This window comes from Scomber japonicus, chromosome 1 (assembly GCF_027409825.1).
Source record: "Scomber japonicus isolate fScoJap1 chromosome 1, fScoJap1.pri, whole genome shotgun sequence".
NCBI lineage: Eukaryota > Metazoa > Chordata > Actinopteri > Scombriformes > Scombridae > Scomber > Scomber japonicus.
Window position 1 is genome coordinate 9,595,184 of NC_070578.1, and position 13,961 is coordinate 9,609,144.

At 40.4% G+C, this 13,961-nt stretch overlaps 1 protein-coding gene across 1 annotated transcript; it reads right to left on the reverse strand.

The window, feature by feature from the left end:
• Window positions 1–583: 583 nt before the first annotated feature.
• LOC128381161 (high choriolytic enzyme 1-like) lies at window positions 584–1,405 on the reverse strand. Its single transcript, XM_053341142.1, has one exon. The coding sequence runs from the start codon at window positions 1,403–1,405 to the stop codon at window positions 584–586; it is 822 nt and encodes a 273-aa protein (XP_053197117.1).
• Window positions 1,406–13,961: the final 12,556 nt, after the last annotated feature.

Sequence of the window (13,961 nt, forward strand, 5' to 3'; positions counted from 1 at the left end):
AGCCTATCTATCACCGCCAGATAAATCTTCCCGTTAGCCCTATGCTAACTTGGATAGCAATAAAATTGTGGCTCTTCTAGACTTTCCAAAATGTTACTGGACAAAATGGATAGTGATAGTGATAGTTAAATGAATGGGGTTTTTTTGGGTTGGGGGGGGGGGCTTGTGTGACACAATTTATCCACTGATGGAGTAGGCTAATGCGGACACTATAATGTTAGCATGTGTTGACAGTGCTTTTGTAATTACTCACACAGCCAGAAGGGGGAGACCAAAGTCCGACACTCCTGCTTTAAAGTTTAGAGAAATAACCCAGTCACATTTGTTTGTGTATGTGTGAGCTGATTTACATAAGTAATATAAGTTCTATAAGCAAAAATATATAAAATAGCCACAGAAACAAAACATATTTTGCTTTACTTTTATTAAAGTTCTGAGTCAAATTACACATCACAGGTTTCACAGATTGATTGATTTAATCCTAGATTTTCCAATATAACTGAAACTTGCATTTGGCACTGAGCTCATCTATTTCCTAAATAATATCTTTGGCTGTGAAGGGGTCAGCAGGTCAGCAGTGTTGTTAGCATCTGTAGAGCAGGTTGATCCTTTTGACGTCCCAGCCTGACATGCCTCGCCTCTGACCGATCCGGGTGTTGGCGTTGGGGACGGGGGTGATGGTGTCCCTGCCGTTGATGGAGAAGGCTGTTCTTCCATAGTGCATGATGGAGGAGTAGTCGTAAGGAGTGTTCAGGTTGTTGGTGTTCTGCTTGTGGAAGTTGTAGGCCATGGCTCGGTTCATGTTCTGCCAGTTGATCTTGACGTAGCCATCACGGTCGCTCCTGGTCTGCTCGTGCTGGAAGCCCAGAGCGTGGATAATCTCGTGCTGGATGATGCCGTGGTACATGCAGCCCTGCTTGTTGATAGAGAGCACCTGCATGCCTCCTGATCTGCCCAGAGCTGAGAAGCATCCACCTCTGCTCTCGATGCTGAGGAAGTCGCGCTCCCTCCCACGGGGGACGAAGCGGATGCAGGTACTGCTGTGGAAGCCTCTCATGGCTCTCTCGATTGTCTGCCTCTCATAGCTGCTGAACTGACCACTGATAGCGAAAGGGACCACCACCTGGCCATTACGGGCCTTCCTCCACATGCAGCTCTGGGACCAGCATCGTATGGCGTTTCTGGTTTTGGGAGCCAGCAGGTCTCCTTCCAGCAGTGTCTCATCGGTGGCGTTGTTGGACATCAGAATTCTGGTGCCGATGTCAACAGTGTCATCATTCACCTCGTCTTCGATGTCTTCCTCCTGGAGAAGACCTTCTTCACTGATTTCCTCCTCGATAGGATTCGCCTGAGAGAGGCCGAGCAGCAGCAGCAGCAGCAGGCTGACAGAGGGACTCATCTTCATCGTGGGTCTGGTGTCTGTGGAGCTTCTGTGGAGAGCTGCTGTGGAGAGACTCCTTGAAGCTTGATGTCTGACTCAGGTCAGTCCAGGGTCTTTATACTCTCCTCCACAGGTGTGACTGCAGAGGATTATGGGTTGGGGTCCACACTGTTAGGCCTAAACAAACCTCTGAAGGGAGGACTCCACAGACAAACCTACTTTTTAAACATAAGATCTAATCCCTTCAAGTTTCTTTATCCCACATTGTCCTCTTCGTGTGTTAGCCATACTAAGACCTGCTGGTTTTATTTTGTCCTTGTATTACAAGTGTCTTTTACACAACCTTTATCAAAGTATATATGTTGAAATTAAATTTGTGTGACCCACATACTGTTTCTTCACTTTCTGATGACCTGTGTAATTGAAATCCCCTGTGCGCTTTTTATGACAAGCTGTTAAAGTTGTAGCAAAAGCTACGTGTCCCTCTGTGGGGATGATAGACGGCCTATTGAAACTCTTGCATATGTAGAGGATGGTAATAGGTTCCTATGGGACATGTTGCTGTGGCCGTGCCCAAGACGGCTCCCTAGTCAAAAAAAAAAAAAAAAGAATATTAAATTGCATGAAACAGTCCAACCCATTGTACAAAACCATCATGGCTGCCCCTCCATCAGGGACACTCAGAGGGTATGCCAGTAACATTTGTTTACTGATTCATGCCTGCTAATTTATTATGTGTGTTTGACTGAATTCATTGTCTGTCAGTTTGATGCATCTAAGTTAACTTTACTTTAGTACTTCAGTATTTCCTCAAATTTTCTACGTTTCTTTATGTTTTTACATTTAAAAATTAATGAAAAAAGTGGTTTTCATTTCGGTTCAGATTTCAGCCCTTGAAAACCTCTTCATACAATGATATATAGTTGTTTATTGTGTACCCAGGGTGAAATACGTCTTCTTGTCTTGTGAAAATATGGACTCTAATTTGTTCAATTTAATTAACACACATAAACCTACTACACCTCCCTTGAATCCTGGCCTCATATAAAGTGTAAAGATGAATTGTGAAAAGAATGTGTGTTTTCTCTCAAATGCACCCCCCCCCCCCCCCCTCCCTCAATCTCATCAGCCACCGTGATTAAGGTTTGGCATTGGGGATTGTGCTGTCTCTTTGGAGAGATATTTCAGCTGCATTTCTGACACTCTGAAAGGAGAGGAAGATAAAGGAGGCGTTGGGGAAAAAACTCCTTCCCGTTGTGTGAGTCCTAGAGAGGGCCTTGAACCCTGCCATTCACGCCTTTCTCTCCATCAGCTGAGTCTAATTGCCAGAGAGGACAGGAGACCCCAGGCCCGATCGTTCCTTATCCTCTTTAGCGCTTTCAGACGAGTGAAAGGCGAGCTTCTGCTTTTGATCTTTTCTCTGATTCGCTTTTTCTTCTCTGTCATCCCTACCATCCTCTCCTCAGGAGTGACACCAGCTCCTTTCACTGCCTGCCCCCGTCTCCATCTGCCCAAAATAATGACCAAGGCCCAGGCATTATTAAACAGAGGTGGAGAAGGGAGGTCAGCACTGGGAGAGGGAGAGGGAGGTCTGGATGGGGACTCCAAACTTGTCTAAGGAGGGGTGCCCCTATTCCAAATCTACTCCGTAGCCTCTCTGTGTTCCCCTAGATTCATCCCTTACAGTTTTCATGGCCTTAGCCTGGAGAAAGCCCATTCTTTAACAGACCACGGTAGTGAAGGCTCGTCCTTTCCCAGAGGCGCTTCTACAATAAGACTCCAGGCTGGTTGAGACAATGGGGCCTGTGTGATCTCTCAGCCAGACTCAGGATGAGACGATGCCTTGCTTGCCAGTCCCATGGGAGGGTAGACCCAGTGGTCATTGTTGACAGCTAATGGACAGCATCTTTCCACTGGCAGGCCCCCCTGCAGACTGTGTCATTTTAGGTTTCTTAATAACAACACTCAGGCCGGACCGACGGAGGAATTCTATCAAGAACAGCAGTTTGTTTGCAGATGAAAATCATTCCCCTCACAAATCTCAAAAGCTAACACTGGGGGGTGATTGGATGAATGCAGTCGGCGAGCAAAGGCAGCATTCAGCGAGGGGAAATTCAATATAACTTATAAAAAAGAGAAACTGGTCATATGTGAGCAAAGACCAGAATTAAAATCACTTCATTCAGCAGGAACAATGAAATTATAGGCATTTGTTTTTCTGGAATCCGAGCAGAGACATTCGGACAACTAATAATAGTGCCGAACATGCTGACGCGCAAGGTGCAGGACAATGCAAGACGTCTAGAAGAAAAGACTACACGTATCACTCCACGATGTCACTTTCAGCACATGCAGCATTTGTAAAGGCTGTATGTGCTTTGGCCTGAGTCAGATTAGTGTTCGAGATGTAGGAACAGCTGGTCTTTAGTTTCCCGGAAAGGATGAAGAACATGCAATCCCAGTCTGTTCACTTTTTACAATTATATACATATTTTATGTCCATGTCATACTGGGGGTTTATTCCAACGTATTTGATTTAAAAGTACGCTTTTAGTGCTATTAAAAGCACTGTGAAAGATACCAACGCATGCATACTGGTTGGAAAGTGTCGTTGTCCTTCGTTGGCTGGTTTCAGTCAGTTCATCATTAACACTGAGGGGCTGCAAACCGAAAAGGACACATAACAAGTCTGAAGGGCAAATATGTGGCATCGTTTCCAATATATGTGGCCAAAATCCCAATAAAACAGAAAACATAGCCAGACTCCACCTGTTTCTTTAGATTTACTGCTTTAAGCATTAGTTGTAATGTTGAAAGATACTCAGCAATTGTATGAATTTATTTTCAGAAATACATGTAAAAAAAATCTAAAAGTACTGTAACTGCTAAAATCTTCACATTAAATGCCTACAGACTGTAAATAAAACTTAATATTAATGTTAGAATACATTTTTCTCATAGATGAAAGTGGATGAAAACCTCTTTGAAAGACTAAAAGGGAAATTAATTCTCTGAATATTTTTCTGGAATCACTGATCATATCTCAATGCATCAGTTGCATGATCATATTTCAAAGATGTTTAATTCTAATTAAATGTGTCAATGTTTTCCAGTAAAACACTCAGGCACAAATATATTTTTGTTGACCTGTCATTGATTTATCTTTTATTGCACAACTGACAGTAAAAATGGCAGCTACATGGCAGATAATATTTTGGTGAACTAACACACTGGGATGCCTTGGAAATATCTCCTGGAAATGTCTCTGAGTTGAGAAATGGAGACTATAAGAGCAGTCTTATCTAAATTACTGTGAAGTCCTGCGGCACTAAACTGTTTATTTCATATCCTAGATGGACAGATAAAAAAAAACTTAGTTGTATTTTTCTTCCTCTATTTTCTGTGTTTTTGTTTTCTCACTTCATTTTTATTTTCGTGTGCGAGATGCTCAGGCCAGAGTGTGATGGATCCCGGAGTGCGGGAGGAGCAGGGGAGATGGAGGGAGGGAAGAAAAGGGCAGAGTGTTAGGTCAGGCTGATAGAGATGTCAGCAGTGCTTCAGTAATCTTGTGACGCCCAAGAGAGCGGCGGCAACAAAAAAAAAAGAAAAGAAAAAAGAAAAAAAGAAGGAGGGAGCAGGACGGCTGAAAGACCAGCGGCTTGGTGACAGCAGAAGCAGAGACCACCCCAACAACAGCAGCAGGGGGATGCTGGGAGGGGAGGGAGGCCTGGGATGGGATTGGGGGAGGAGGAGGGTGCGTTATGGGGTGTGTGAGGAGTGAAGCCGGGGGGGAGCGCTGATCTTCAGTTACACATTATAGCTGATAGTTAACCCTCCTCCTCTCAGCAGTGTGTTAGAAAGAGAGAGAGAGTGAGAGTGGTGAGCCAGTTATCATCGCAGTGGAGGATTTAAGCCATGTCTACCTCATTTAACATCTCCAACATGCTGGAGGTATTTAGTGTAGTGCAAAATGTACCTAAATGTACCTAATGAGAAACACACACTCTTTCTACTGGAAGCTTTAAAAATAAGAAAAATGCTGCATTTTAGACTTGTTACACACCTTTTTTTTGGTCTGTGTAACTTCTGATTTGCTTAATATATATTGTTTATATATGGGATTTAATTATATTTCATACTGTGAATAGTATTTATAAAGCATTCCTCTACACATGCTGATACACACTGTATGTCATAAACATTTAACCTGGCCATAAAAACAATGCCATGTCGTGTATTGGGCTGTAAAAGTGGAGTTTTTGGAGTCGGGTGTACTGTTTAATGGGTGACCCACTAATGAAATGTGATTCAGTTGGTAGATGGATATCTGCAGTGAAATATCTCTCCCCGCCCGCAGCCCAGACGTCGCCTTCTGCTTGCCCCTGCTGTAAAGTGTGATTTGCGGTGTTTGGCCTTTTGTCTGGGACAATTATGTTCACCATTAACAAGCTTTCCTCTGTTATTGTTCATATCAATTAGAAGAGGACGGTAATTTGAGCTGATGGTGGAGACGGTGCTGAGAGATGTAGTGGTGATGTTGTGTGCAGGGTATGGGTGGAAATTAATGCCACAAAGAAGGAGAGCTGGTTCGGTTCTTGTCTTTCTTTTTGCTTTTTGCTTTTTTTGTTCATCTTTTTTGTGGCAGCTTGTGGATTGCAGTAACTTTCCTCTGTATTTTCTTGCTCTTCTAGTCCAAGTTCAGACATGCAGTGTTGAAGCCTGACACCAACAACAAGTCAAAGTGTTGACCGGCAAAGAAGTTCCACCTGGCTCACCTTTAGCTACAAAGCAGTGCAGTGTCATCTTCAGGGCTGGAGCTGTGAGCCCCGTTAAGACCCCTGTTCTGTACGTCGTGGTTTCTATGCTGGAATACTAGCGCTCCTCAGGTTGGTCATGTGTTTATTATGCAATTACATATCAACTGAAAAAATTAAAATCTTAAAATTACATTTTGACACAATACCCCTCTACTTGAGAGGGACTCAAGATAAAAAATTCAGGCACCACTTAAAAGCCCTTCCCCTTTCCATTCATATTGTAGTCTGGTGGTGTGTACTATCAAACAAATTAGCAATCAACTCATCACAAACTAACCAGGTGTACTAGGGCCTTTTGGAGTCTCCATGTCATGGATGTGGCTCTATTTGCCTGGTTGGTAATCCATCTTTAATATAATGGCACTGGCCAATCAAGTATGTGCAACACATATTTCTTCTTGTTAACTTTTTACCTTGAATGAGATCATTTTAATGCGTAGTGATCGTAGGTGGAGGATGAAATTATCATGAGCTGCGAAATCCTTCTAGTATTATAAACCACTGTGCAAGGTTTTGATGTCTGATAACCCTTCAAACTAATGGCTATATCACTCAAACTGGATTTATTCGTGGACTATGGCATTAATAACACTTCATATATGGGCAACATTCCAGTGCTAAAACCTGCTTCTGCCTCCTCCTTTGCCCTCTCTGTCCTCTTTGTCTGAGCCGCAGAGATGGCTGCAGGATGCCCATCAGTGGCACGGCTCAGATAATGACTTATTGATAGCAGAGGATGCTGGGTGCCCTGTGTATATTAGAGTGACGCCAGCTGGTCGCAGTACCGCTGCCTCACCACTCAGAGCACTGCTAATGCAATTACCTGTAGATGGCTCATGCAGAGAGGTCGCTCTGCTATTACTCTGTATCTCTGTCTGTCTATACATCTTAATCGCCTCATGAAGTGGTTGGGTTGGTCTAGCCAAGCAACAATGCAGCCAGTAATTGTTTGTATTTTTTCAGAGGAATTAATTATTTAAATCTCTTATCTTATAAACTCATATTATACTGTTTTGTGGATATAATGTGTGACTTTTTGGCCAGTGCTTCCTCAGTGTGTAGCCATTCAAAATGCAAAAACCTGCTTATTTCATCTCACACAGACTCTGTGTGAGATGAATGTTATAAGATAATAAGATGTTATTATTTGGATTAATTTATTTTTTTATTTATTTAGAATTATAATTGAATTAAAGCCTACAAAGCAAATATCATATCCATATAGTTCTATTATGTATGTATTATATGTGTACAGATATGTCTTCCAAACACATTCGTTCCTAAACATTTTTTCACAATGATAAAAATAACAAAAGCACATGTGGGCACATTGACACCGAGCAGGAGAGTTTCCAGATGTTGCCCAGTTGACGTCCTTGTACACTGGAATGAAAAACATTTCTAACTTGGCCAAAGACATAATTCTGGTGTATAAAGGGAGTTTGGGAAGGGGGAGAGAGGTTGCCAGATTCCCAGCATGTCCACATATGACAGTCCTTCTCTCAGGGTTGGCCGACGCAGCGACATTGTGCGCCTGTCATAGCTGCCCTTCAACAGCAGATGAAGCTGTCAGCAGGACGATGACTTTATTCTGACAGCTGCTCCACCCTCTCTCTTCAGAGCATTGCAAATAAATATGTTGGGTTTCAAAACTGCCAAGGCAGACGTTGGACAGTGGGTCACGGGGCCAAACACAGAGCAAAAGCATTCCCTTCCCCTCGTAACCTGTTCTCAATGAGCCTGGTCACCTCACCGGGGCACCCATTCACTGTGAGCCATCCAAAGGGCCCCAGGGCCCCAGATCTCACACACTGCCTGCCGGGGGAGTTCTGTGAGCCTCTCTCACCCTCTGACAGCCATCACTCTCTCCCCCCTATCTCTCTCCCTTTTTTCTCAGTGTGTCTGTGTGCTTGCCACATTGGAGAGCCAAAAATATCCTTAGCAGAAAGAAACGGCCAGAACACCAAACAGTTCAAACCATTTTCTGACAGAATGCGATAAAATGACTTCTCCCCACTGACTCAGTGTGAAAAGGAATATTTATTTATGAAGTTTCTGTTGATGATGAATCTGAAAATCATTAGATGAAAACATGCAGGTACCAGAAAAGCACCGGCTTGTGTTCTGCTGTTTGAATCGAGCTGACAGACCATCTGCAGTGTGATCTCTTCTGGATCTTCCTTTTCCTCACACCTCCTCGTGTTTTTTTCAGCTCACTTCATCTTCTCTAACTGAGCATCGTTCCAAAAGCGTCTCTCTTTTTAACCCTTTAGTAACAAGTTTCACACATATAACAGTTATTAAAATAAATTCATTTAAGTAATGATGGCAACTTTTTCATTTAAACTTAAATCAAGCAACATGTTTGCTTATCTGTAGCTGTTGTTTACATTCATGGAAAGTAAATATGTGTACATTTTATGACAGCTTTTCATTTTGCTCTTCTAGTTCATGTGTGGCATCACAGTTAGATTTATATTCATTTATCCACAAAAGTTACATCTAACACAGTGCTGCAGTTTAAATGATTGAAAACATCACAGTTTTTCTTTTTCTTTCTTTCTTTCTTTCTTTCTTTCTTTCTTTCTTTCTTTCTTTCTTTCTTTCTTTCTTTCTTTCTTTCTTCCTTCTGTTTTTTAAACACTTACCAAGAAATCTTATAATCTTATAATAATGATATTTTTTTTAAATAAAAACATAAAGAGTATAGATGGTCTAACATTTGAGATGTGTGACTAAAGATTCAACATCAACATGAGCTAGGTCCAAGTAATAGTTCAGACGCTGTAGATACATTTTCAATACTCCACTATTCAATGAGCTTTGACCCCTCTATAGTCCTGTATGTGTGGTCCATTAGGCTGGTGGTCCTGTATATCCTGTGCAGTGTGTCAGTGTGTTAGTATGTTAGTGTCAAGTTAAGTTAAAAGGATAAACACAGTGCTGAAGCGTGCTCAAACCAACCCACATTCCACTGTTTCATTTCAAAGCACACGATTTTCAACCCAAACATATTGTAATCTGTTATTTAAGCATGCTGTTTCCTCTGAGGAAGAACGAGGTATGTCAGGCTATGATACACAGCACGATAACTTCCATATATGGCTGAGAGCCAACATCTGAAGATCTGAGATTCTGTCTGCCTGAACCTTTTCTAACCCCAAAAGTATTTCACAGATGGTGTCGGATATCATAATATAAAGAGCAGTGAACAGAATGTGATCGCTAATACCTATAATCAATAAGATGATATTAAGCAGTAAAAATAAACAGTGAACAATGTAACCTATATCTCACATCATGTGTTATGTCATAGGTCAGGGAGCCAAAACTGGAATGGAAGAGGTTAATTGTGTACTCTATGCAATATTACATGTTTTCCTTTCATTTCTTGTGTGTTACTAATGTTAAATAGAACAAATAATTGTGGCTGTCGGATGAAAACAAATCCCGGATCCCATTAATTTAAACACAGTACATTTCACTTACTCTGTAATTATATAACAGATTACAGCCTCCTATTACATAACAAATCTAAATAGGGAGAATCTCCCTGCATGCAGCCAAATGCAAAACAGATTGGATTAAGATTAATTTCCTCTTTTTCTATGACACCATGGACTTTTTTTTTTTTTGAGACAATATAATGAATATATCGTTTTTACACTGTTGAAGGGACTTCTGAAGTAATGTTCTGCATTATTTCTTACAGATTTAAATCCAGATTAATTGAATAAAACTAGGCTATTTACAAAAAGACCTATTTGTAGACAGACAAATGGTAATCTTGACCTCTGTGGCTTTTCAAAGAAGATTTTCATGTATAATTTCTGTATGTTTATGTATCATGTTTCATCATATACACATGTTGGTGCTGTTGTTATCGTGACCTTGACTGCAGTCTGCTCCAGTTAGATGTTTCTATCAGCTGATTTAAGCAGTCCTTGGTTTTTAGTACATTGTGTTTTATTACTTACTGCTCTAAGTTGAACAAGTTTTGACTTGCTGCTGGCACCCCCATGCACCCAGAGCCCCACCCCCCCACCCCACACCTCAACATTATAAACATGCAGTCCTTAAAAATGAGGGATGGAAAAAAATCCCTTTCCAATTCAAACAAGTTAAATATGAGGAATTTCAACAATTCACTCATCCAATTTCCTAGATCAGTGAGATTACAAATAACCAGTAGCCTAGAGATCAAGAGGTCAAAGGTCACAGCACACGGACAATATTCCGGTGACCCACGAGGATGGATGGATAATTAGGAAGTGCTCAAATGGAAATCAAAGTCTTTCAGTCTATGTTTGGAACAATGCTACGCTATAGGCAACAACACTATAGTAGAATGATCCCATGTTATCCCTTCATTGACACTTCTTTGGGCGATGTTACTTTATATCATTACCCAGAAAATGTCCACACGCATCACCACCAACAGTCACTGACATGTTTATCTGATAGTTTAGTGTCGTGCTCGATATTCTTCTCAGATGTCCAAAATTAAGCTTTTTTTAAATATAACAACCTCTATCTGTCTTCACTGATCCCAGAGATTACATTTTTATTGAGTTTTTGAAATATTCAAATATTATACTGAGAGCATATAAAACGGGTGTAATTGAAACTGTGAGAAAATACAATACATAATTAAAGTAATAGCAATATTCTTATTAGAGCATTTATGTTTAGATTTATTTCTAAGGATCGCAAAACTTTATAGATAAAGACTCATCTTACAGTAGTGTGACACAACACTCAATTTAACTGAAACTACTGCAGTCTGATATTACAGTCAGTACATTTATCATATATTCAGAATTGTCGTATTTAGAAACAAAATTATGCGTCCCGTATTGAGCTGAAAAGGGACGTACTTTGTCCCGTATTTCCATGACAATCTAAATAGTCTGTAAAATGTCAATGGAATTAATGACAGGGTGTTTTATATGAACATTTACAGTAATCTTATTGCCAGCCCTCTCCTGCTCTGTGACCAATGAGCTTACAGCACACATGAGAATGACAATGCAGAATCCGACTCTTCTCATTGGTCGAGGCACTGTTGCTTGCAAGAAGATACCGGAAGACCAGACTTTGAGGCACAAAGTGTTTATGTGTACAACTTTTCCACAGATTTCTGTTTGCACTTTTCTTATTGCATTAAATTACAGGAATGTTCTGCTTTCTATTGTTTTCTGTTATTTTATACTGTTTTCAGTTAAGCAGGACAGTTCTGTTAAAGAAAGATTTATTTTGTTCTGTTAAGTTAAGCAGGACAGATTTCTGTTTTGCACTAAAAAATAAATTATTGAATAATAATTTCTTGTCCGTGTTTTCGTATAACTCAAAAACATCCATCGAAATTAAATTAAATTAAATTAAATTCAGGTTCAAGTCAAATAATTTAAAAATCGTTTCACGAACACAAAAAAATGCAAAAAATGTAATCAAGCCGGGAGGGGTGAACGGCCGGCACGCCAACTAGGTGTCCCTTATTTATTTTTCAGGGAGTTGGCAACCCTAGGTGCAGTGGCGCCTTAATACAAGGGCTTAGCAGAGCTTAAGCCCCAGGCCTGGAGCCTCCAGAGGCCTCACGAGACCTAAGCTAAAAAAAACCCAAAGTAAATATGATGTAGGAGAATAAGCTCTTACACAGCTCATAAACTCTTTGTAAAAACACGATGTACGTCATTACGTCGGTTTGAACATGGCAGCACGGTGCCTCAGTTTCCATGCAGCTTAATGGCTAGCTGTGTTTGTTAGTCAAAGTAAAGAAATCACCAAAAATATCACATGGATTTGGAAGAGGACCATGTTGCAAAAATGATTAGGTTTCGTGAGTTTGTGCGCAATGAGATGAAGACATTAGCAGCTTGAACTGACCGTCTTATATTTGTCTAAATATTTGCTCGTTGGAAAGGAAAAGCTGCATCTCATTACGATCTCCCACACCGATGGTCACAGGTTAAACAGACAATACTGGAAATGCAACTGCCATACGGTTCCTGCACAGTGTGAGTCCACAGTGACACAGCAGGTCAAGTTTAATGTGAATATGGGTCTCTTTTCTGACTTAATATGATATAATAAAATCTGCTGCACAGCTAATCTATACATTTCACTTTTCTAGAGGTGAATGCTTTTTACTCAGCACACAATTTCACTCAATTCACTTAACTGTTAACTAAGAAAAATACAGATAAGTATATTCTGAAATGTCACTACAGAAAAATGATGCACACTTACATGTTCTCTTGGTGTTTTCAACAGCTGCTGTCAGTATGAACAACCATGACACACTCGGCTGAAAGTTGCCAGTTAACACGATCATTAGTAGATCTGAAACTGATCTGATATAGCCTAGCTTTGTCTTTCATGTCCTGTTGACTGATTAGTAGGATACTCCATTTACTATTTGTTGCTGTCCATTGACTCAGCATGCTGAATAAACGTTGCAAAGGGGGGCCTGCACTTGGAATAAGGGAAGGGGGTGGGGGGACTCCAAAACATCTAAAGCCCCAGGACCTGTAATAATGTTAAGACACCCCTGTATAGGTGTTTCTAAAATTTAGCCCATTCTCACTGTGTGTGTGTGTGTTTTTTTGTCTTTTTTTTACAGTATAAATTAATGGGCATTTAGATGTTAATGTTTATGGCATTTTTAAAGGGGAATTCCACAGATTTTATACATCAAAGTCTAATTACAGGTCTTAGGGTGAACTACTGCATATGTGGAAAACGTTGTAAAAAGCTTTTTGTGGCTCCAGAGGGAGCTGAAGTCTGATAAATCGCTTGAGACAGCATCAGTAGGGGCTGAGGACGACAAGTTTAAAAAATGACAACATCAGAGCAAAGTGAGGTTTTCAGATCTCAGCAGCCCACTCCTCATCTCTGCTTGAAGCTAGCAGCTCCAGGCTACATTATCCGCTACTAGCATAATACGTGTGAATCTCTGACCAAACTGTTAGCGGTCCAGTTGTGTTGTGAGTCATGAAGGAGTCAGGTTTTGATATGAAGGGAGAATGTGTGGAATAAAATAGATATCTCTGGTTCCACTGTATTGATTTTGATTGTTTTTTGTTGTTTTTTAATTTATTTTAACTGCAGTTTGTTGTAATGCTGATAGTATTTTGTCAAAATGGTTGCCCAAAACACACTTCTCTATTTATTTTCCCATTTTGATTAGAGTGTTCAGTCACTGGGTATATACTGTATATGGGTATGTGTATCCTCACAATATCTACACAAATATAAATGCATGCACACACACCCGCACACCCATAGTTATCTATAAATCTATACATGCATATAATACACTGTACTTTAATATAGAAGAAACAGTACTCATATACCAGATACTTCTTTTTTAATGTATAAGTAGAGTTTAAGTAGATAAAAGTTACTTGCATACAACACTGATTGTTTTATATGTAACACTTTGACACTCACACTGCTTCTTGAATGTTCTGCTTGACTTTTGATATTTATTAGATGCTCCATGAATCCACATCTAACTTTGCTCTAACATTTGATTAAAATGCTGGCATATTTTCTTCTTCCCAGTATGATTTTTCCTTTTGCCCCGGTTGCCTTTTCAGTGGAAGAAACTTTCCAAAAAGAAAGATTTGCATCTTAATGGATCTTAGCAACAGCAGAGGCCCTCTCAACACTGTGCTTTTCAGAGTCACCAACACTGATGCAACAGTTCATATTACAAACAAACAAACAAACAAAAAAAAACTATTTCTCATGGATCCAAA

Bases quoted from the DNA above. Each gene is read 5' to 3' on its own strand.
- LOC128381161 (XM_053341142.1), bottom strand. From the start codon at position 1,405: ATGAAGATGAGTCCCTCTGTCAGCCTGCTGCTGCTGCTGCTGCTCGGC.